The sequence below is a fragment of the Macaca fascicularis genome, chromosome 11, assembly GCF_037993035.2.
Source record: "Macaca fascicularis isolate 582-1 chromosome 11, T2T-MFA8v1.1".
In the NCBI taxonomy this organism is placed as follows: Eukaryota; Metazoa; Chordata; class Mammalia; order Primates; family Cercopithecidae; genus Macaca; species Macaca fascicularis.
In genome coordinates this window covers 139,002,009-139,026,045 of record NC_088385.1, presented here as the reverse complement: position 1 = coordinate 139,026,045, position 24,037 = coordinate 139,002,009, and the positions used below count along the sequence as shown (strand labels likewise).

Here is a 24,037-nt window from a genome sequence, read left to right as displayed (position 1 = left end):
ACCTGCCCCAGCTCACACAGCCAGGAGCTGGAGAGGCAGTTGGCTTCTGTTCCATGAGCTTCCCTCCCACTCCTTTTCACTTGTTAAAAGCAAGGGTTTTAGACCAGGATGACAACATGAGTGAGGGAAGTCAGCCTCGCACCCCCTCCCACCTCCGGACTGTACCTACCTGGACGAGGGGACCTGCCACCCCGCATCTCCGCTCCCTGTGGGGAGGGCGTCCCACTCCAGCCTGGCCGCTCAGGGATGGTTCCAACTTGGAGAAAAGAGAGATCTGCTAGGGTCAAGCTGGGACAGAGACAGCCTCCTCGCCCACCGCCTAGAGACGCCCCTTCCCAGGCCCCAGGCTGCAGGCGCACCTTGAGGGGATGGCGTGTAGGGCCGGCCCCCACCCACAGACATCTTCCTGGCCAGGACGCCTCCATGCTCAGCGTGGGCAGGAGGCGAAGGGCTGGCCCTTGCAAAACCCAGGGGGCTGGTGCTGCCTGACCTGCGGACGGCAGAGGACCTGGAGACAAGGCAAGTATTAGAGGGGAGGCCTCAGCAGCTCAGGACCCCATGCCACGCCAAGTGGCTACAGTGCTGACAGATGGCTCACCCTCTGCTGCACTCTGTCCAGGTAACTGGCCACACAGTGGGTGTGTGTGAGCAGCTGGCCCCTTAGCATTCCTGCCCAGGGCACCAACCCAAGGCATCCTCACCCTAAAGTCTCCGTGCCCTGCCAGACACCCACTGGCCCACACAGCCTTTTGTGAGTTCAAAGAAAGGTACCCTTTCCTCCCAACATTTACTTCTATTAAAATTGGCCAAAGTCAATATTGATTTTATAAACACAAGAGATTTTACTGATCAGAAAACTGTCAAAATAACTCTAGAAACCCAAGACATCAACAAAGTGAATAGTGGTGCTGAGTGACACAGTCCACAGTCTACACACTGCACATGGATGGCGACCCTGTCCCTCCATGGAAGCCGTGGAAGGGCTCCTGCTACACACGCCCCTGGCCATGCCTGGCTACCTGGGAGCTCTGCACTCACCGAGGTGTTTGGAACTGGGTGGGTGACTGCAGGTTTCGCTCGATGCGCTGGTAGTTCTGCACCTGCGTGGGGACTGGGATGGGGACGGAGGCGCCGCACCTGCTGCTGGAGAACGGGCCAGCCCGGCTGTGGCGGAGAGAGGTCAACATCATGACAGACACTGGGGTCACAAGAGGCTGCGGTCATGGAGCTGGGGCACCAGAAGAAAGCCCAGGCCCGGCCGGGCGCGGTGGCTCAAGCCTGTAATCCCAGCACTTTGGGAGGCCGAGACGGGTGGATCACGCGGTCAGGAGATCGAGACCATCCTGGCTAACACAGTGAAACCCCGTCTCTACTAAAAAATACAAAAAAACTAGCCGGGCGAGGTGGCGGGCGCCTGTAGTCCCAGCTACTCGGGAGGCTGAGGCAGGAGAATGGCCTGAACCCGGGAGGCGGAGCTTGCAGTGAGCTGAGATCCGGCCACTGCACTCCAGCAAGGGGGACAGAGTGAGACTCCGTCTCAAAAAAAAAAAAAAAAAAAAAAAAAAAGAAGAAAGCCCAGGCCCAGACTTCCTAGCTACGACAGAGGCCACCCTGGGCCCCATGCCAGGTCTGAAAAGAGCCGGCTTCCGTGCCTCTACACACACCAGCACTGTGGCACCTGCACCTGGACTCCCAGTCTGCACCCAGCCAGTGGGAGGCCACCCTGGCTGGGGCCCTGGCCATTCCTGGCCCCACAGGCTCAGGGCTTACAACAGGACTGTGCTGGCCCTGGCATCCCTAGTTGGTTTCCTCATTCACCTACTCCTGTCAATACCCCTCCCACTATAGTCCCTTCTACAGGACGACCCAGCAGACCCTGCAGTCCTGCGAGGCCTGGGAGAAGGCAGGGCCCTCTAGACACAGCAGGCCGGGTCTGGCTGTGACACACAGGAAGCCCAGCCTCCAGCTGGGGGACTGTTCATAGCCCCATCCACCCAGCCTGGGCCCTGCTTACCCTGAGGGACTAGGGGAGCTGCTGCAGGGTGGGGATGGAGATGGGGTCCGGCCGTGGCTCTCCAGGCCCGCAGAGGCCACCAGTGAGCTCCTGTAGGGCAGAAGGGAGGCCAAGGGCATTTTTTTTTTTTTCGAGACAGAGTCTTGCTCTGTTGCCCAGGCTGGAGTGCACTGGCACAATCTCAGCTCAATGTAACCTCTGCCTCCCGGGTTCAAGCTATTGTCCTGCCTCAGCCTCCAGAGTAGCTGGGACTACAGGCATGTGCCACCAAGCCCAGCTAATTTTTTGCACTTTTTTTTTTTCTTTTTTTTTTTTTTGGAGACTGGGTTTTACCACGTTGGCCAGGATGGTCTCGATCTCCTGACCTCATGATCCACCCGCCTCGGCCTCCCAAAGTGCTGGGATTACAGGTGTGAGCCGCCACAGGCCAACAACATTTTCTTTTCTTTTTTTTTTTTGAGATGGAGTCTCGCTTTGTTGCCCAGGCTGGAGTGCAGTGGCACCATATCGGCTCACTGCAAGCTCTGCCTCCCGGCTTCACACCATTCTCCTGCCTCAGCCTCCTGAGTAGTTGGGACTATAGGCACCCACCACCACGCCCGGCTAAGTTTTTTTGTATTTTTGGTAGACACGGGGTTTCACTGTTAGCCAGGGTGGTCTCGACCTCCTGACCTTGTGATCTGCCTGCCTCAGCCTCCCAAAGTGCTGGAGTTACAGGCATGAGCCACTGCGCCCGGCGGTCAAGGGCATTTTCAAGTCACACGCGGCACAGAGCTCAGCCAGCCCTGTGCCCCACCAGCCCCTCTCTGCAATGGACGTGGCAGTCTCAGCCCTCCCTAATGGGCTGATGACTCCAGGCAGGGATAACACGGGCCACTTCCAAGGCCACAGTTCCTCTCCCCTAAATTACAGAGGTAAGGGATGGGGGCTCACCCACTGCACATCAGGCTGTCTGGCGGGGGTTTGGCACTGGGCGCCTCAGCCACCAGGTCACCTGCAGGGGGAGACAAAGCTGGGCCTGGAGTCCTTGCTGCCTGCCCAGGGCCACCCCACCCCACTGAGGCTCTCTGCTGGATCCCCACACACACTCCACCTTGCAGGGGCCTCAGCTTGTACAGCGGCCTTGCAGGGTGCAGAGCCTGGGCGGTACAGTCCAGACTGCCTCCTCCCTGCCAGCCCCAGGCCAGTTCCGGGAGACCAGAGCACTGCCTGCCCCCCTTATCCCCACTTGGATTGTGTGCTTCCTATCTCCAGTGTCCTCAGCCCCAGAGACCCCCTGGGGCCCTGCCCCACAGCCTTCAGCCAACTCCAGGATGGGCGGGGGAGGTCAGGCATCCACAGCCCTAAGTCTGGGCCCAACCCCGTCCAGGAATACCCAGGTTCCCGCCCCCAAGGAGGCTCTGCCCGGCCCCTGGTGTCTGTCTTCCTGTTGCCCTGACAGCTGGCAAAGGACCAAGGCCCTCCCTGGGTCTGTCTGGGGCTTGGCTCAGGCCTCCCCACCCCCGCAGGAGCCATGCTGACGGGAGATGCGGAGGGCTCTGCATGAGTCATTGTGTCCCTGGCAGACACAGGGACCAGTGCCAACCCAGACCTCCAGGAGCTTTGGGACAGCCAGGGACAGAGTGCAGGGCCTTCAGAGGAGCCACAGACCCCAGGCCTGCTCCAAAAGTTTAGGCACCTTCTTTCAACAAACACGTGGGCAGCCCCTGGTCACTATGGAGCAGGGGTCCCCCAAAAGCCAAGGAATAAACCCACCTGCAGGGTGTGGGGGCAATAAGAGCTGCTGAGAAACAAGGTAGGGGTACACGGCGGCAGTGTGGGAGGAGCAGGAGGTGAGCGTCCCCCACCCATCTGGAAGAGCAGCACTGTCTGGGGGGACCAGGCCTACAGCCTCCAACCTCCTACTGACTACTAGGAGGACCTGGCTCTGATTCCCAGAGTGGTTTTTTTTTTTTTTTTTTTTTGGAGACGGAGCCTGGCTCTGCCGCCCAGGCTGGAGTGCAGTGGCCAAATCTCAGCTCACTGCAAGCTCCGCCTCCCGGGTTCCCGCCATTCTCCTGCCTCAGCCTCCGAGTAGCTGGGACTACAGGCGCCCGCCACCTCGTCCGGCTAGTTTTTTGTATTTTTTAGTAGAGACGGGGTTTCACCGTGTTAGCCAGGATGGTCTCGATCTGCTGACCTCGTGATCCACCCGCCTCGGCCTCCCAAAGTGCTGGGATTACAGGCTTGAGCCACCGCGCCTGGCCCCCAGAGTGGTTTTAAGAGACGCGGCCTCCCCAGCCAAGCGGAGCTGATGCTGGTGGCTCCCAGGGGCCTACCCTGACTGCCCGTGAGTGGGGACGGGCCACACCCAGTGCATCCAGTACGTGCAGTACACCGTCCCTGCTGCACCCGAGGCGTCACCTCCGAGCCCCGCGTTCTCCCTGACCTGGAAACTGCGCGGGGACCATGACAAAGTCGTCTGTGTCACAGGAGTCCTTGCTGCCGCCAGAGTCCCGGGAGCTGTGCAGGAAGCCAGCGGCGTCAGCCGGCGAGGTCAGGGTCTTCTGTAGCTGCTGCATCTCGCCCAGGGACTGAGAGTCAATGGAGGGGCTGGTGAGCAGGTCTCAGGGACACAGACACTCAGGAGAGCAAATCCCCCCTCCTCTGGGACGGCCCAGAGCCCCAGTAAAGATCAGGGGCGCTGGGGCTGAGAAGGGCTGGGGGCATGTTTCTTCCCGTGCTCTGCTCTCCTCTGTACTTCCAGAGGACTCCACTCAAAGGCTGGCCTTGACCTCGCAGGGACAGGCCCCCCAATGAGCCACTCCCACCACGCAGCCTGGGTGGGTTGAAGCCCTCAGTTCCCAGAAGCTCTGGGAGGCCCTGTTTTGGGGAGTTGTTCACCACCTGCCCTCTGCACCTCACTTTTCCGTTTGCAGAGCCAAGAGAGCGAGGTGCCATGGGGGTCGTGTCCAGTGAAGAGGCTGCCACCCCCGGTGGACCCTGCTCTGAGGCCAGTACCATGCTAAGGCCCAGCGCACACCATCCATGCAGTGGTGGCTAAAGCCCCAAGTGCCCCAGGGCAGCTGTGCAGAGGGCCACACCTCCCTACAGCGTGGTGCTGCCACGCTCCCCTCACCACATCTGAGCTTCTGACCATGATACAGGCAGACAACCAAGGTCGGAGGACCGGTCCCTGGTCACAGAGCAGGGGGCCAGGCCAGGAGAGCCCACACACAAAACTCTACCACCAGCCACCACACCATGCCCAAGAGCCAGGTTCCAGGTCAGATGGACAGAGGCATGGGGGTTCATGGCCGACTCAGGTGCTCTGCAGACCCCTCCCATGTCACACAAGGAGTGCCACCATCATGTGGAGCCATCACCCTGCAACCCTACCCATGCTGAGTCCAGTGGAAGACACCACAAAGGAGGCCAGGGGTGCAGGTGCCAGTGGGCCAAGGCCACACGCTACTTCTGTCTGCGTCAGCACAAAACCAAAGACAGGACCAGACCAAACAGCCGCCCTGTTGGCCTCTGGGACCTGAGGGCTGTGGGTGCTGGCAGGGGCCGTCGCCTGTTTGTGGGGCTTCACCATCTACAGGACGAACTCATCCATGTCTTTCGTGACTCACACAGACAACAGAATTCACAGCACGTCCCCGCGGGGGCCCAGGGCTGGAGCCCCTGACTGCTGAGTGAGGGGAGAAGCTGTCAGGCCCCTGGGGCGGCAACTCACCGGCGGGGAGGCCAGGTGGGAGGTGGAGCTGCTGCTGGAGCTGCTGCCGGACCCCGAACTTGGGTACGAGGGCACAGGCACCGGTGGGGCTGAGGGAAACAGGCATAGGTCAGTCTGGACCATCCTCCTGTCTCCTCACCCTAGAGCCAACCCACGGACTGGACAAGCTCAACCATATCCCCTCCACTTCCCGCTACAACCTGACCAGCAGGGAGGGAGGCTCCCTCCTGGACCACCCCATGACAGTCACAGGGCAGCACCAGCCCCTCCAACACCCCATCCCCATCCCAAGCCTGCTGCATCATCACGCGCACCCTGGCCTTGGGGTCCCCGCTGCAGCAGAGTGAGGGGCCGGGTGTTCTACCCTCCCTGGGAGCTGCCGCAGCTCAAGACCTGCTCCCTCTACCCCACACTCAGTGCCTAACCAGACCTCAGGAGGATGGGGTGTAGGGCCCATCCAGAGCCCCAGGACCCACAGAAACTCACACTTCCTGACGGAGGGGCTGGCATCGAGGAAAGGGTGATGGAAAAACTCATCTGCAGGAGGAAGGAGGAGTGAGGCCTCAGGAGGCCCCCGCCTCCCCAGGGCCTGAGCTCCCGTGGCAAGGTGGGCACCTGCCTGGGCAGAGGTGGAGCCCCTGCCTGCGCTTGGCTTGTGGAAAGGGCAGTGTGCACGTGGGGCTGGGTGCGAAGCGGGTGGGCTCTGCTCACATCAGCAAATGCAAGGAGGGAGGGTGCGGGGTGGGTGCTCACCGAAGTCCATGCGGTCCTTGTGGTTGCGCTGGAGCAGAGCCAGGAGCAGCTGCCGCAGCGGGGCCGAGGTCTCCCGGGGGATGCTGGGGTGAGAAGAGGCTGCTGTGAGCGGGGCCTGCGGGGCCGGAGCCCGCGGGGGAAGGGAAGGCAGGAGGGCGCTTACATGGGGACCAACGTCTTGTTCTTCTCGTAGAACAGGCGCAGGTCCTGGGGGCTGCTGGCCTGCGGGGACGGGGACAGCCTGACTGCCAGGGCTGCGGCCGAGCGGGACCAGCCCATGGGGTCTTGGCGCGTTGTCCCCAGTCGGTCCCTGCCCCAGACGCTGCGAAGCCCGGGGGACACCGGGCGCTGGCGCCGCTGTTTGCTGCTGGAGGTGCGAGCATGGGGGCGGGGAGGGGCCGCCGACGGTCTCTCGGGGTGTCCACCCCCCAGAACGCGGCCTCCGCGCCCCCACCCACGCGGCCCCGGCGCTGCCCTCACCTCTGACCAGGCAGGTGACCAGGCAGGTGACCAGGCAGGCGAGGGAGGCCGCGCGGGGGCAGCTCCCAGTCACCGCCGGCGGCGCCGCCCCCCGGGGGAGGCCGAGGCCCCGTCCCCACTGGACCCCTGGACGCCCGCCCCGCCCTGCCAGGATCCGAGGGGAGCCCGTGGGGCGCGGGCAGGGCTCGCAGGGGGCGTCTGACCGCAGCTGGCGGACACTTGCGCGGAAGGTGCGACGGGGGGACCAGGGCCAAGCCGAGTTACCTGGAAGGGCGCCTTCCCCGTCAGGCACTGGTAGACGATGGTGCCGATGCTCCACAGGTCCGCCTTCCCGTCGTAGTGCTGGGACATGATGACCTCGGGGGCCTGCAGGACCAGAAGCAGGGTCAGTGTGAGGCCCCCAAACGCCGACCTAAGAAGGAGCCCACCAGGCCACAGCCAACCGGAGCAGAGCCCACCACACCCCAGCCAATCAGAGCAGAGCCTGCCGGGCCATAGCCAATCAGAGAAGAGCCCGCTGGGCCACAGCCAATCAGAGAAGAGCCCACTGGGCCACAGCCAACCAGAGCAGAGCACATCACACCCCAGCCAATCAGAGCAGAGCCTGCCAGGCCACAGCCAATCAGAGCAGAGCCCGCCGGGCCACAGCCAACCAGAGCAGAACCTGCCACACCCCAGCCAATCAGAGCAGAGCCTGCCGGGCCACAGCCAACCGGAGCAGAGCCCGCCACACCGCAGCCAATCAGAGCAGAGCCTGCCGGGCCACAGCCAACCGGAGCAGAGCCCGCCACACCGCAGCCAATCAGAGCAGAGCCTGCCGGGCCACAGCCAACCGGAGCAGAGCCCGCCACACCGCAGCCAAACAGCAAGCCCAGCAAGGCGCCCACCCGGCACAGCCCGTTCAAGGCAGACACACCATGTACATGGGGGAGCCGCACAGTGTGGCCGCCATCATGTTGCTCTGGAGGTACCGCGCGAAGCCGAAGTCAGCTGCGGGAGAGACGCGTCAGGACGGGCGCCCGCCCTGGGGCCCCTCCCCGCCGGGCCTGCCCGCCCGCGCCTGACCGATCTTGACGCGGATGCTGTTGGGGTTGGCGCGGCGGCCCGCGGGGTTGGACAGCAGGATGTTCTGCGGCTTCAGGTCGCGGTGGATGATGCCCTTGCTGTGCAGAAGCCGCATGGCGCCCGCGATCTGCTGCAGGAAGAGCCTGATGGTGTCCTCGCTCAGCGTGCGCATGGCTGCGGGGAGAGGCGGCTCAGGCTGGGGGCCGTGTCTGCTCCCCCAGGGGTGAGCCCCGCGCGGCCAGGCCGGTCCCACCACACGCCGGAGAGAGCCAGGCATGGCCGCGGGCCGGGAGGAAACGCCGGCTCAGGAGCACGAGCCACCGCGGCCCGCCGAGACCAGGGCGCACCTGAAGCTCCCGCGCAGAGCCCGGCGCGCCGGCCCCACCACCCAGCCCCGGGCTGCAGCTGCTCCAGAGACGGGAGGCCGCCGCCCAGCCTCGGTGCCGCGGTTCCGCCCGGGTCCCGCTCCCGCCCCTCTTCCCGGCATCCAGACAGCGGCCAGCCGCGCGCAGCCGGACCGCAGCCACAGTCTCCACTCCGCCCGGCCTCAGCGTCTGTCTCCCAGGCTGGCCGGTGGGGTCCTCCCCGCGGGGGACGAGGCGAGGGGGCAGCAGGTCCTGCCCATCTACCAGCCCGGCACTCCCGCCCCAGCGCCGTGAGGGCGACGCGAGGCTGAGCCGGCGTTCGAGCAGCCCTGCCGGCTCCAGGGTGCTCAGGCGCAAGTCCCCGGAACCATCCCAGCGCCACCTCCAGACCCTCCGGACACACCCGAGAGGCCGCTGGCGCCGTGGCCCGGACCCCCACCCAGGGAGCCTGGGAACAGACGGGCGCCCACCTGCTGCCTTCCCTCTGCCCTGCCCGGCCCTGTGCAGCACATCCTCCTCCCATCCGCCACGCGGCTCAACTTTGGGTGGGCCAAGAGCCACCTTCCACCCACACTATGAAGACAACAGCCCCGCGCCCCTTGTTTGCGCGGCTCCCGTGACCTCATTCGACCAGAGGCCTCGGGCTACTTTGGTCACAGCTGTTTCCTCAAGCAAGGGGGAGGCGGGCGGATGGACCCAGTGCTAACAACTGGGAGCAGCTCAGCCCCCTGCATCCCCTCAGGAGTCCCAAGGGGACGAGAAAGAGCCAATCTCACAATCAGCCAGGGACCCACTCGAGCCAGGCTGCCTCCCAGGCTGGGCCAGGGTGGCCCTGGGTGCGGGGCCCTGGGGGGCCGGCTGGCAGCCCAACTGGCACAGCTGTGCACTCACTGTGCAGGTAGTCGGCCAGGTCCCCACCGTTGCAGTACTGCAAAAGACCAGACACGCATCAGGCTGCAGCAGGGACCAGGGCCCACCTCCCAGCCCTGCCCAGCCTCCCAGTGTCCCTCACACTTGGACACTACTCCCTGGGCCCTCCGGCGCCTGCCCACCCCAGGGCAGGTGTCCCCACAGTCCCTGCTGGAAGACATCAGTAGTGATGCTCAGCAGTCATGGCAGCTCACACCTGTAATCCCAGCACTTTGGGAGGCCGAGGTGGGCAGATCGCTCGAAGTCAGGAGTTCAAGACCAGCCTGGCCAACGTGGCGAAACCCCATCTCTACTAAAACTACAAAAATTAGCCGGGCTTGGTGGCACACACCTGTAATCCCAGCTACTCAGGAGGCTGAGGCAGGAAGATTGCTTGAACCCGGAGGTGGAGGTTGCAGTGAGCTGAGATCGCACCACTGCACTCCAGCCTGGGCGACAGTGAGACTCCATCTCAAAAAAAGAGAAAAGGTGCTCGTCACCCTCCCCCCTGGCCACATCCCTCCCTCTGGGGCTCCCAGGGCCATGGCCATCAGCCTGCACTTGTCCTCACACCACAAGGCACTCACCTCCATGACCAGGTAGACAGAATTAGCCATTTCCTGCAAGACAGAAAAGAGGCTGTGAGAGGTCCCAGTGCCCCTGGGCCCTACTGCAGGGAGTCTGGCTCAGCCCCAATTCAGCCTGGGCAGGCCCTGCAGTGCCAGGACTTAGCTGGTCATCCAGCAGCCAGGAGATGAGGACATCTGTGGGCCACGTGCTTTGTAGGTGGGTGTGTTCTGTGTTTTGTGGCCATCCAGGTCTCCATCATGATCAAGGTAAAGGCCCCTGGTCCCCCCATATAAGCGACAACTCCTGGCAGAGGACATACCCTCTAGCAGGAAGGGTGAAGGCCAGGTGTGTGGGCAGGCCTTGGCCCTCAGGCCACAGACACTTCTCAGCTCCTGAGCCCAGGATCAAAGACGCCCCAACAGGGCTGGTCGCAGTGGCTCACGCCTGTAATCCCAGCACCATGGGAGGCCAAGGTGGGTGGATCACAAGGTCAGTGTTTGAAACCAGCCTGGCCAACATGGTGAAACCCCGTCTCTACTGAAAATACAAAACTTAAACAGACGTGGTGGTTCACACCTGTAATCCCAACACTTTGGGAGGCCGAGGCAGGTGGATCACGAGTTCAGCAGTTCGACACCAGCCTGACCAACATGGTCAAACTCCGTCTCTATTAAAATACTAAAATTAGCCAGGCGCGGTGGCGCGTGCCTGTAATCCCAGCTACCCAGGAGGCTAAGGCAGGAAAATCACTTGAACCCAGGAGGAAAAGGTTGCAGTGAGCTAAGACCGTGCCACTGCACTCCAGCCTGGGCAACAGAGTGAGACTCCATCTCAAAAAAAAAAAAAAGAGATGCCAACAGATTGCAGATTGGCACTGCCAGGCTGACCCAGAGGCCTGGAGGCCTCCAGCTGCCCTACCCAACCTGGCTGCAGCTTAGGCTGCCACCCCTCGACCCAAAGCCTTCGGTCAGAGGCATCCCAGCCACCCCCTCCACTGCTGGGCCAACAAGGCCTGGCCAGCAGCTGCTCAGCCCTCAGCTCAGACACAGACCTGACCAGGGGTGCCACCTGCACCTGCCCTTGCCTGCCCCATGAAACTCAGAGTGAGCCACAGGCACAGACACAGCACACACCCCAACGGCCAGCGTGCGTACCCCCTCACCTGGGACCGGGAGCCTCCCTGTAGCCCACCAGTCACTCCCCGCAGCCACAGGAACAAGCCCTCATCACTCCCGTTTCACAGACCAGGAGAGTGAGGCCCAGGAAGCCACATCAAACCAGGCAGGCTGGGCTGGAGGAGCGAGGGCCCCACATACCCAATTCGGGGCCTCTGAACAGGAGAAAGCCCTCAAAGCCCCTCCCTCTGCCCTGTACACATCCACACGAAGCCCCTCCCCCTGCCCTGTACACATCCACATGCTCTAGCCCCTCCCTCTGCCCTGTACACATCCACACAAAGCCCCTCCCCCTGCCCTGTACACATCCACACGCTCTAGCCCCTCCCTCTGCCCTGTACACATCCACACGCTCTAGCCCCTCCCTCTGCCCTGTACACATCCACACAAAGCCCCTCCCTCTGCCCTGTACACATCCACACGCTCTAGCCCCTCCCTCTGCCCTGTACACATCCACATGCTCTAACCCCTCCCTCTGCCCTGTACACATCCACACAAAGCCCCTCCCTCTGCCCTGTACACATTCACGTGCTCTAGCCCCTCCCTCTGCCCTGTACACATCCACATGCTCTAACCCCTCCCTCTGTCCTGTACACATCCACATGCTCTAACCCCTCCCTCTGCCCTGTACACATCCACACAAAGCCCCTCCCTCTGCCCTGTATACATTCACGTGCTCTAGCCCCTCCCCCTGCCCTGTACACATCCACACGCTCTAGCCCCTCCCTCTGCCCTGTACACATCCACATGCTCTAGCCCCTCCCTCTGCCCTGTACACATCCACACGCTCTAGCCCCTCCCTCTGCCCTGTACACATCCACACGCTCTAGCCCCTCCCTCTGCCCTGTACACATCCACACGCTCTAGCCCCTCCCTCTGCCCTGTACACATCCACACGCTCTAGCCCCTCCCTCTGCCCTGTACACATCCACACGCTCTAGCCCCTCCCTCTGCCCTGTACACATCCACACAAAGCCCCTCCCTCTGCCCTGTACACATCCACACGCTCTAGCCCCTCCCTCTGCCCTGTACACATCCACATGCTCTAACCCCTCCCTCTGCCCTGTACACATCCACACAAAGCCCCTCCCTCTGCCCTGTACACATTCACGTGCTCTAGCCCCTCCCCCTGCCCTGTACACATCCACACGCTCTAGCCCCTCCCTCTGCCCTGTACACATCCACACAAAGCCCCTCCCTCTGCCCTGTACACATTCACGTGCTCTAGCCCCTCCCTCTGCCCTGTACACATCCACATGCTCTAACCCCTCCCTCTGTCCTGTACACATCCACATGCTCTAACCCCTCCCTCTGCCCTGTACACATCCACACAAAGCCCCTCCCTCTGCCCTGTACACATCCACACAAAGCCCCTCCCTCTGCCCTGTACACATTCACGTGCTCTAGCCCCTCCCTCTGCCCTGTACACATCCACATGCTCTAGCCCCTCCCTCTGCCCTGTACACATCCACATGCTCTAACCCCTCCCTCTGTCCTGTACACATCCACATGCTCTAGCCCCTCCCTCTGCCCTGTACACATCCACATGCTCTAGCCCCTCCCCCTGCCCTGTACACATCCACATGCTCTAGGCCCTCCCTCTGCCCTGTACACATCCACATGCTCTAACCCCTCCCTCTGCCCTGTACACATCCACACAAAGCCCCTCCCTCTGCCCTGTACACATCCACACGCTCTAGGCCTCCCTCTGCCCTGTACACATCCACATGCTCTAGCCCCTCCCCCTGCCCTGTACACATCCACACAAAGCCCCTCCCTCTGCCCTGTACACATCCACACGCTCTAGCCCCTCCCTCTGCCCTGTACACATCCACATGCTCTAGGCCCTCCCCCTGCCCTGTACACATCCACACGCTCTAGGCCTCCCTCTGCCCTGTACACATCCACACAGGGTCCCACACAGGACTCCTGCTCAGCCCCCAGTCCCAGGAGGCCCCGACCAATCAGAAGGCATCCCTGGTGGGGGGACAACCACAAAGCCACTGGGTATATCTGCTTCATAACGTGAGAAGCCCGTGCCCCCAGAGCTGCCCCCACAGAGGAGCTGTGGGCTGGACAAGGATGCTGAGCGGGGACAGGCTCAGGAAAGGGTGCTCTTAGGGCGGCTAAGGCCGATGCTGCTCAGGCAGCAACCCCAGGATCCACAGACACCGCATGGCTGGCCCAGAGGGAGACCCAGAAACCCAGGCACAGGCTAGAGAAGGTGGGACCTGTCCACCAGGCAGGCCTCAGCCCACCCCACCCACGCCCATGCACCCCAAGCCCAGGGCTCCCAGCAGCCGTGGGGAGAACAATCCACACGGGGTACAGGATGGGGCAAAGGGGACTGCAGGGACGGCTCTGGGCAGAACCCAGGAAGGAGGGGGAGACAAAGCTAGAACGAGAAATAACTTCAGGACGGCAATGTCCACTCCGTGACCTGGGCCCGCCATTACCCTCCCCACAGCCCCTCCAGTGAGTGCCCATAGGTGCCCACATTTCTCCTCTCTTCTCTGGGGGCCACCTGCCCTGGATCACAGAGCCAGGGGCTCCCCAAGACCTGACCTGCTCACCAGAGCTCCAAACCCACCAGCAAAGCCAGCACAACCAGGGATGTGTAAAGACAGAGGCACCCTGGGGGACGCCCATGTGTGCACAGCGGGAGCCCAGCACCCCATCCCCCAGCCACCGACCCAGGACCGGCCTGTGTGGGACAGGAGCTCCCTCTGGGCAGGGGGTGCTAACTGAAGCCCTGTGGCTTCCTCCCACCTCCAAACACTAAGGCAGCCACCTCTCATCCCTAGAAAGGCAAAGGCCTGGCCGGGTATGGTGGCTCAGGCTTATCCCAGCACGTTGGGAGGCCAAGGCCAGAGACCAGCAGTTTGAGACCAGCCTGGGCAACATAGCAAAACCCCATCTCTACAAAAAAATACAAAAATAATCTAGGCGTGACAGTGCACGCCTGTAGTCCCAGCTACTCGGGGCTGAGGTGAGAGGATGGCTTAGGCCTAGGAGGCCACAGCTACAGTGAGCCGGGAGTTCGTGTCACTGCACTCCAGGATGGGTGACGGAACGAGACTTGTCTCAAAAAGAAGAAAGGCAGAGGCCCACCAGGGAGACCCCTGTGGCACCAGTGACTGGCCCTGGGCCCACAAGACCCTGGCAAGGAGGCTCTTCCCCCACCCCATCTGCTGCCCACACTCCAGCCAGGGTCCCCAACACCCCTATCCAGGGGACCTGGCCCTGCCATCCCTCCGGCCACATTGGCCTCATAAGTGCTGGAACCCACCTCGCTACTGACACGTCTAGACCCCTGGCCTTGCCCCAGAGTCACAGATGTCACTCCTAGGTTGCCTTCCTAGAGACCCCTCTGCCCTCCCCACTGTGCTGGCCACCCTCTTCCATCCCCAAAACTTCAGGGGGCACCACCAACTCCCAGGAGGGAGTGGGCAGGGCCCTGCACTTCAGATGGTCCCTTGCAGAAGCCAAGGCCTGGCCCAGGCTCAGCCTGTCTCCTAAAAGGTCCTCCCCAGCAGGGGACTCAGGGCCAGTGGGGGTGGGGCTGCAGGGTAGTGTGGGGCTGCAGGGTAGGGTGGGGGCACCCACCTTACCACACGCATTTGGGTCTTCCCAACTCCCCTGGGACAGATGACAGCTTCAGACAGGCCCTCAGGGCTGTGGGCATCCAACTCCCTGAGCTGGGCATCAGGGGCACACCAGGGCCTCTCCCACACCTCCGAGAGCCTCCTGTGAAGTCCAAGTGCACCAGCCCTGCAGGAGCCCAGGTAGCAGGCCATAACCAGCCCACTTCCCATACGAGCACACTGAGGCCCCAGAGGTTGGGAGGCGCGCCCAGGCTGGGAAGTGGCAAGACAGCCTAAGCAGGTGGGCTGGAGTCCCGTCCTCACTCTCTGCCAGTGCCAGTGCCAGTGCCAAGCCAATAACCCTCTGTGTCCCCGGAAGGGCCTAGCTTTGCTGCCTCTAACCCTGGCAGGGTCAGGGATGAAGAGTGAGGACAAACAAGCCCAGGCCCACCCCCTGCCAGGGCTTAGGGGAGCTCCTCCAGGGCAGCTGCAGGCCCAGGTCCTGCGCCACAACACCTCCCCGACAGGTCCCCCAGCTGGGCCTGCCCACCCTTCCCACAGGCAGCGACTCTCTCTGGGGCTCTTGACGGGGGTCAGGTGAGAGCACAGCCTTGCCGGCCACAGCTGACCTCCCCTGCCCAGCCCTGGGCCCACCCAGAACCCACACAGGGCATCGGGTTCCACTTCTGCCTTGCAGCTAAATTTGGTTTTCACAAGCTACCCTGGGGAGCGGGGACCAGGCATGCTCCCAGCATCAAGCCACCCAGTTAAAGACACCAGAAAGGGCCATGACTGCCTCCCTGGGCTCCGGGGCAGGAAACGGCCACCCCAGGCCGAGCAGCTCGCCTCCCACGGCAGGGCCTGGGGGTCCATCCCGTGGTGACACACACAGCAGTGGCCACAGGGCCCACGCCCTAATCAAACACGGGAGGCTCCCTGCACTATCATCCACACCCCAGGAGGTGGGTCCCACCTTGTCGCCTATTTTAAGGGAGAAACGGAATGGCTGCTGACCATTCCACAGGGCTGTCCCTGAAAAATCCCAACACATGCATCCGAGGTTCAGAACACTTCAAAAAGGCAGCAAAATCAACACCCCACTGTCTCCAGGCAGCGTGCCTGAGGGACCCGGGACAGCACCCCCCAGGCAGGCCGGCCCCCACACCCCGCACACATGCACACACGCACGCACAGCCAGCCAGGTGTCCCAGGCAGCCTGGCACGGGTGTCTGGGCACGTAGGAGGCTGCCCCACCCCTGGGGTGCTAAGGTGCTTTACTTAATAGGATCCAGGCTCCCACCCTCTGCCAGTCCTACTCCTGTCTGGTGATCCTGGGCTGGGCCTGGTGAGCAGGCATTGACCTAGTTCACGCCTCCAGAGCTGGCCTTCTTGGCTCCAAAAAGTGGCAAAAGCCACAGCTGGGGCTGGACAGAACCGCTCTGTACCCCCAGGCGGGGTTCCTGGACAGCTCCCAAAAGGGAAGGGATGCCGGCTCCACCCTAAGAAGGAAGGGCCACCCTCTGGCCCTGGGGAACCACTTGCAGTCGCCCATTGTGTGTGGGCCTCCTGGGGCTACAGCCCAGGCTGACCTCTGCAGCCTCCCGCCTGCTGGTTCTGGGGGTCTGGACAATCCAGGAGTCAGCTGCAGCGGGCTGAGGCACGTCCCTAGATGCAGTGAGGCAGGGGTGGGTGGCCTGACCCTTCTGAGGGCACAACCTTGCTTGGAAAAAGCAGGGAACAATCCCAGTGCAAGCAGGGGTGGGGGGCTGGGGGGCAGTGTAAGCTGCAGAGACCCTCGGGAAGATGCCAACTCCACACATTCCTCCCGAGACCCGGCCATCCTAGTTGGCGCACACCCCGATGAAACCTGGTCCCAGCAGCTCTGTCCTTCAGGCGGCTGAGACCCGTCCCCCAGCCGTTGCGGACAGATACTGATACCAGGTGACAGTCCCACAACGGGGTAATGCGCAGAAATAAAAACCAACTCCTGTCACCCACGGAGACACAGCACCCCTCAAACCTACGGCTGACGTCCCACCTCCAGGCTTAAAGTCAGCATGTGGCAAAGGGAGCAGCCCAGGATATGGGCATGGCTTTGGGCTGGTGCTTGCTACACCACACAGGGCCTGTTGTGGTGCACCTTCTCATCTGTTTTGCACCTTCCAGTATTTTTATCCCATGATTTTTTTCTTTTTCTTTTTTTTTCTTTTGAGACGGAGTCTCGTTCTGTCACCCAGGCTGGAGTGTAGTGGCGCGATCTCGGCTCACTGCAACCTCTACCTCCCAGGTTCAAGCGATTCTCCTGCCTCAGCCTTCCAAGTAGCTGGGACTACAGGTGCCCACCACCATGCCCGGCTAATTTTTGTACTTTTAGTAGAGAAGGGGTTTTGCCATGTTGGCCAGGCTGGTCTCGAACTCCTGACCTCAGGTGATCTGCCCACCTTGGTCACCAGAAGTACTGGGAATACAGGCGTGAGTCACCACGCCCGGTCTTATCCCATGATTTTAAAAGTTAAAAAAAAAGATACACACCACTTTGGAGGTAATTCCAGAACTGCCTGGGCCCTGGGGGCCCCTTCACAGGCCCCTGCCCAGGAGCTGGGTACCCACCCCATGGGTTTCTACTTGGCCTGCATCCTGCCCCAACTCCCGCTGCAGACAGCCCCCCCGCCAGACCAGCCCAGGCCTGGCAGTCCCCTCCTCACTCTGGGATGGGGTGTCACAGTCTCATGCCGGGCTGGACTGCCTGGACCCAAGGTCTCCCAGGCCCCTAAGCAGGCCTGGACACCTCTTGACTCGGGTCTCCACGGGGGAGCACACCTCTTGACTCAGGTCTCCACCACAGGTAACTCACGGGCAGCGGCTCTGTCTGCAGGGCCTGAGTGAGTCACACCTGAGTGGCCCAGCAAGGCCTTCAGCTGCAAGGAACCTGTCAGTTGGCGTGCTGGCCACGGGGGCCACCGTTAGCAAGGCCTGTAGCCATCAGCCCTCCTCCCAGGGCACGCTGGGCAGGATCCCAGCCTGGCTCCACAGCCCCACACCCTGATTCCTGTGGTGGCGCACTCCTGGGGCCAGGCAAGTGCAGACGCTGCCACCACACCCTCAATAAGGAGGCCAGGTGCTGCAGCTGCTCCCAACAGCTGTGGTGGACTCAAAGAGCATAACCCAAGGTACACACTTCCCAGGCACTCACACTTTCACAATGTTTATGGATAAAAAAGAAACCCAATACACAAAACCCAACACGATAAAACAAAAATAACCTCAACTGTCAACAAACAACATGGAGGGGAATACCTGCAACCTATCACAAAGAAGCTACTTTCCTTCATATATAAAGGACGCCTACCAATCAATAATATTTACAGAGCACTTACAACGTGGCAGGCATAGTTCTAAGGACTTAACACACTCAAGTTGCCATCACAACCACAACGGTTTTCGTTTTTTGTTTTGTTTTGTTTTTTGTTTTGTTTTGTTTTTTGAGATGGAGCCTTGCTCTGTCGCCCAGGCTGGAGTGCAGTGGCCGGATCTCAGCTCACTGCAAGCTCCGCCTCCCGGGTTCACGCCATTCTCCTGCCTCAGCCTCCCGAGTAGCTGGGACTATAGGCGCCCGCCACCTCGCCCGGCTAGTTTTTTGTATTTTTTAGTAGAGACGGGGTTTCACTGTGTTAGCCAGGATGGTCTCGATCTCCTGACCTCGTGATCTGCCCGTCTCGGCCTCCCAAAGTGCTGGGATTACAGGCGTGAGCCACCGCGCCCGGCCTTGTTTTTTTTTTTTGATAGATTCGCTGTCTCCCAGGCTGGAGTGCAGCGGCGCAATCTCGGCTCACTGCCGCCTCCGCCGCCTGGGTTCGAGCGATTCTACTGCCTCAGCCTCATGAGTAGCTGGGACTATAGGCATGAGCCACCACGCCCGGCTAATTTTTGTATTTTAACAGAGGCGGGGTTTCACCATGTTGGCCAGGATAGTCTCGATCTCCTGACCTCGTGATCCACACGCCTCAGCCTCCCAAAGTGCTGGGATTACAGGCCTGAGCCACTGCACCCAGTCAACAGTTTTTAAAAGGTAAGAAAACTGAGGTGCCAGGAGGCTGCCTGCCCAAGGTCACACAGGTAAATATTAGAGCTAAGGCCCAGCGAACGGCAGAATGGCTCAGGGGCCATGGTGTTAAGCATGGTACCCTTCAACCTTGGCAAAAAAGGGATCAAGAACTTGCCAGAAATATGTGCCTAACCAGGTATGGTGGTGCATACCTGTAGTCCCAGCTACTCTGGAGGCTGAAGTGGGAGGATCTCTTGAGTTCAGGTGTTCAAGGCTGCAGTGAGCCATGATTATGCCACTGCACTCCAGCCTGGGCAAGGGAGTGAGACCCAGTCTCTTTTAAAAAATATATTAAAATAGGCCCGAAGCGGTGGCTCCTGCCTATAATCCCAGCACTTTGGGAGGCTGAGGCGGGCGGATCAGCTGAGGTCAGGAGTTCTAGACCAGCCTGACCAACACAGAGAAACCCTGTCTCTACTAAAAGTACAAAATTAGCCGGGCGTGGTGGCACATGCCTGTAATCCCAGCTACTCGGGAGGCTGAGGCAGGAGAATTGCTTGAACCAGGGAGGTGGAGGTTGTGGTGAGCCGAGATAGTGCCATTGCACTCCAGCCTGGGCAACAAGGGCGAAACTCCATCTCAAAAAGACATATATATAAAATACAGAAATATATTGTGAAGGCTGGGCACGGTGGTTCATGCCTGTAATCCCAGCACTTCGGGAGGCCGAGGCGGGAGAATCGCTTGAACCCAGGAGGCAGAGGTTCCAGTAAGTCAAGATCGCGCTATTGCACTCCAGCCTGGGTGACAGATTGAAGCTCCATCTCAAAAAAAAAAAAAAATACATTGTACAAAGGACAAGTGGTATTTCTAACATTCCCATGTTCAGATAGTGAAGCTCATTCATCACCAATGAAAAAGAAAACCGACCAGGCGGGGTGGTTCACTCCTGCAATCCCAGCACTTTGGGAGGCCGAGGCCGGTGGATCATGAGGTCAGAAGTTCGAGACCAGGCTGGCCAACATAGTGAAACCCTGTCTCTACTAAAAATACAAAAATCAGCTGGGTGTGGTGGCACACGCCTGTACTTGGGAGGCTGAGGCAGGGGAATTGCTTGGACCCGGGAGGCGGAGGTTGCAGTGAGGCGAGATCGCGCCACTGCACTCCATTCTGGGTGAAAAGAAGAAAACTCCATCTCAAAAAAAAAAAATAGCAAAACCATAAGAGACATCATTTTCCACTTCTCACATGAGCCACGATGGAAACCTCTGAGAGCCGCCCTCCTGGCAAGGAGCTAGGGAGACATGTGCTTGGAGTCAGGCTGAGAGACCACTGGCATTGCCTCTCTGGAGGTCAATTTGGCAATAACTACCCAAATTAAAAACCAGCATCCCTCCCACCCAAGGATTCTACTTCTAGGGATCCAGTCACAACCATCCTGATGTACCAGCATCCCAAAATAACCCCATGTCCCACCTACAGGGCCTCGGTGAAATCAGTCATGGAATCTCGGGCAACGGGCACCCCATGGCTGAAAATCACCACTGCAGCCCCAATCAGGACAGCGGCGAGCACCCCCACAATGGCTCCCCCAGCCCAAGAGCACTCCCTCTCACAGCCCTCACAGCCCGGGCTTTCTGCTTCACAGAGGAAGAAACAGGGCCGCAAACTGAAGAAGCTGTGTGTGCACGTGGCAGCCAGGACTGGGCCCCTCATCAGCGTCAGCCGGGCTCTCGACCACTGCGCTTACAGATGGTGACCTCTAACAGAGAGGGGTAAACTTTTCGAGGGATTGTTTTGTTTTGTTTTGTTTTTTTGAGACAGGGTCACACTCTGCTGCCCAGGCTGGAATGCAGTGGCAAGATCACGGCTCACTGCAGCCTCAAACTCCTGGGCTTGATCAATCCTCCCACAACCTTCAGAGTAGCTGAGACATGCCACTATGCCTGGCTAATTTTCTTTCTTTTTTTTTTTTAAAAAGAGCAAGTCTTGCTATGTTGCCCAGGCTGGTCTGTCCTGGCCTCCCACAGTGCTAGGGTCACAGGTGTGATCCACTGTGCCCGGCCGAGGGGTAAACTTTCTGATATGGATTGAGCCGGCACAGAACCTTCCCCAGGCTGTACTCTTTCAGAGACAGGGTCTCGCTCAGTCGCCCAGGCTGGATGGAGTGCAGACTATACTCTTAAGTGACAAAATTCACGGTGCAGAGAGGTGGGTGTGGTTGGAAGGACACACATGAACACATCATCTTGTAAGGACAGCTGTCCCCAGTGGCACAGAAACAACTAAGGCAGGTGCCTGAGAGCGGAGGACAGCAGGACTCCATCCAGGGGGCTGGACTCTTAACCTTTACCACACTCCCTCCTGTAATGTTTGCGGATTTTCTTTTATCACTCAAATTGTTCATTACCCATTTTTAAAAGCCAATTATTTTTTCCTGGGTTTGGGTGCCTGCCTCAAACATTGCCTTACCGACACAGGGCAACAATCCCCGCACCTGTGGGGCGAGGGCAGGCTGAGCTGCAGCTCCAGCAGAGCCTGGTGCCCGGAGACAGGAGCGCCTGCAGCAGGCCGCTCTAAGTGCTTCCTGAGGAGAGGAAGCCACAGTGTTGCCAACACTGGAGGAAGTGGCAGATGCCCACAACCAGGTGTGTGTGGCCGACTGGGATGGAGCGGGGGCTGGGGATACTGGCCCTGGGTCTGTGGGGGTCATGCAGACAGTCACAGGGCCTGGCCTGGAGATGCCCAGGACTGGACCTGGGGAGCCCTGGAGGGGAGCAGGAGGCAGCGTAGCCCAGGGTGGAGGGGGACTCCTCGGAGTCACTGCCTGGCCAGGGACAGCTGCCCACTCCTTGCTGGCTCCCAGCGCCATGACGCATGTCCAAGCTGTGGCCCAGGCAGGAGGCTTCCAAACATGGGGAGGATGAGGAAAGAAGAGGAAGGGAGGGAGGAAAGCAGGGAGAAAAGGGGTGGGAAGAGGGCGGGAAAAGCAGCGGGAGGGGTGGCCCGGTTCCAGGACACAGTGTGCCTGGGTTTCCAGGTACTTGTTGGACCTGGGCCCTCCTCACCCGACACCTTGTGACAAGCCTCGGTCCCCAAGGCCACAGCAAAGCTCTGACAGGCGGAGGGAGGAGGCTACCAAAACACAGCCCGCCAGCCCTTCCCTCAGCCAGGGGCTGGGCCCTGGGCTCAGTAAACAGGTCGCAGAGCCATTAGTCAGCACTTTGGTCGGGCGGATCTCCCGCCTCAGGTTCTTGGTCCCTAGGAGGGCACCCTGGCTCCCACAGCCCCAGCCTGGCCTGCCCTGAGCCCCGGGACATGGGGGCAGCATGAAAGCCAGCTGGTCCCACCGCCTGCATCCTGGGGCCAGCCGGGCCTGAGGTCATCTCCTTGGCCAGCCAGCGGCAGCCGCCTGTGCCCGGGCTCGGCCCTGACTGCCAGCGAGCAGGAGTCTCCGGCGGCCCCTCCCCCGCCCTGTCTGACGCAGAGCAAGGCCGGCCAATGCCGGCCGCAGGAGCAATGTCAACAAACACACGGCCTAGACAGGTGGGCCAGGCCGGCAGTGCTGCCAGGACCTGCCTGGGACGCCGGACTCAGGCAGGGCCCCTAGGACTGACACCCGGCGGGGAAGGGATGCCTGGTCAGGAGAACTCAGCCCTGCCCTCGGGGCGCCCTGCGGCCCAGACACCCCCTCCCCGGTCTCACAGCTGGGGAAGTCACAGCAAGAGCCAGCCCCAGCCCAGGCCTGGACCCAGAGTGGAGTCTCCAGGGGCCCAGTAGACCCCAGCCTGGACAGGCTCAACACCAGTGCTTACCAGGGGATCCAGCACCTGGGGCCACAGTCCCCCATCCCCGTCCCCGGCAGACAGCAGCCCGGAGGCCTTACCTGGAAGTCGTACAGTGCCACGATGTTTTCATGTTTCAGTTCCTAGGACAGAAACCCAAGTTTCTTATCAGTGTGGGGAGGGGGGCTCGCCCTCGCCCACACACCCTCCCCAAGCACTAGCTCACCTTCAGGATTTTGATTTCCTTCCCCAGCAGGGTCTGAGATTTGGCGAGGTTCTTCTTGTTAATGCACTTGACGGCGACCTCCAAATCGTGCTTCTGAAAGCCAAACGTGCAACTTCAGGGCCAGGGCTGCCCCTCGCAGGCCTCCCCCAGACCCCACACCGCACAGGTGGGACCCTGAGATGATCCCGGTTGGGTATCCCAGGACTGGAAGGCCGAGTGGGGAGCCAGGTTGAGGATCGGGCTGGGGGTCCTGGGGTAGGGATCCAGACTGGAAAGCCAGGCTGTGGGACAGGGCGCGGGGTGTCCCGGGGTAAGGGTTTGGACAGGAAAGTCGTGCTGGGGGCCTCGGAGTGGGGATCTGGGCTGGCAAGCCAGGCAGTGGATCCTGAGGTGGGAGTCGGCCTGGAAAGCCCGGCAGGGGATCTCGGGGCGGGAGTCTGTACTGGATAAGTCGGGCTGGGGGTCGCGGGGTAGGGATCCTGGGGTGGGGGTCGGCCTGGAAAGTCGGGCGGGACTCTCGGGCGGCGTGGGGGGGGGGGGGGGGCGTCCCGGGATAGGAGGGAATCTCGGGGCGGGGATGCCGGGGCAGGGGATCCCGGGCCGGACGGGGGCCTCACCTCGCGGTGGCGGCCCTTGAAGACCACCGCGAAGGCGCCGTGGCCGATCAGATCCTTGCGGGAGAACTCGAACTTGCCCACGGTCTCTGTGCCGCCGCGGCCGGGCTCCATGGCGCGGGCGGGCCGGGGGCGCGGGGCCGGGGGTGGCGGGCCGAGGCGCGGGGGACTCAGGCGGAGGCGCGGGCCGGGACGGGCGGGCCGGGGGCGCGTGGCCGGGGGCGCGGGGCCGGGCGAGGGCGCATCTCCGGGGCCGCGCGCCCCATCGGGCAGGCCGGGGCCGGGTCCCAGCCCCGCGGGCCAGGCGGGGTCCGAGGGTCGCGCTTCCACCGGCGCCTGTGCCGCGGCACTCTTCCCGGGCTGCTAATCCGAATCCAGATCCGACTCCGACTCCGACTCTGGCTCCAACTGGGGCCCGGCTCGGCCCCAACGGAGAAACAAAAGAGCCGCGGCGCCCGGGCCTCACAGCCTGAGACGCCCGCGCAGCCGCACTGCGCGCCGGACCGGGGGGCGGGGATGGGGCGGGGCCTGCGGGACGGGGCCGGACTGGGCGGCAGAGCCGGGCGTGACCAGCCAGCGGGGGGCGGGGAATGGGGCGGGGGTATGGGCGGGGAATGGGGCGGAGTATGGGGCGGGGAACGGGGCGGGGAATGGGGCGGGGCCTGTCGCGCGGGTGGGCGGCTGGGCCAGACCCTCGTGGGGTCGGGTGGGCTGGGAGTGGGTGGGGCCAACAG

General features: G+C 61.6%; 1 protein-coding gene across 6 annotated transcripts in view; it reads right to left on the bottom strand.

The window, feature by feature from the left end:
• ULK1 (unc-51 like autophagy activating kinase 1) overlaps nucleotides 1–23,625 on the bottom strand; it is a 30,480-nt gene extending 6,855 nt beyond the window's left edge. For 2 of the 6 annotated variants that reach the window (XR_012420860.1, XM_045366306.3), the window contains exons 1-18: nucleotides 23,307–23,464; nucleotides 22,690–22,782; nucleotides 22,565–22,606; nucleotides 9,892–9,924; nucleotides 9,287–9,323; nucleotides 8,031–8,204; nucleotides 7,882–7,955; nucleotides 7,230–7,331; nucleotides 6,649–6,707; nucleotides 6,486–6,568; nucleotides 6,219–6,269; nucleotides 5,733–5,821; nucleotides 4,443–4,587; nucleotides 2,948–3,008; nucleotides 2,015–2,104; nucleotides 1,039–1,164; nucleotides 360–508; nucleotides 170–256 (exon numbers count right to left, since the gene is read on the bottom strand). Coding sequence is in view for 4 of the 6 variants with exons in the window: in XM_045366306.3 (XP_045222241.1) it covers nucleotides 170–256; nucleotides 360–508; nucleotides 1,039–1,164; nucleotides 2,015–2,104; nucleotides 2,948–3,008; nucleotides 4,443–4,587; nucleotides 5,733–5,821; nucleotides 6,219–6,269; nucleotides 6,486–6,568; nucleotides 6,649–6,707; nucleotides 7,230–7,331; nucleotides 7,882–7,955; nucleotides 8,031–8,204; nucleotides 9,287–9,323; nucleotides 9,892–9,924; nucleotides 22,565–22,606; nucleotides 22,690–22,782; nucleotides 23,307–23,417 (1,606 nt within the window). In the remaining 2 variants the exon portion in view is untranslated. Of the gene's footprint in view, nucleotides 1–169; nucleotides 275–359; nucleotides 509–1,038; nucleotides 1,165–2,014; nucleotides 2,105–2,947; nucleotides 3,009–4,442; nucleotides 4,588–5,732; nucleotides 5,822–6,218; nucleotides 6,270–6,485; nucleotides 6,569–6,648; nucleotides 6,708–7,229; nucleotides 7,332–7,881; nucleotides 7,956–8,030; nucleotides 8,205–9,286; nucleotides 9,324–9,891; nucleotides 9,925–22,564; nucleotides 22,607–22,689; nucleotides 22,783–23,306 lie in introns of all 6 variants that reach the window. The other 4 variants (XR_012420859.1, XM_045366305.3, XM_045366307.3 and 1 more) reach the window with 4 other exon arrangements.
• Nucleotides 23,626–24,037: the final 412 nt, after the last annotated feature.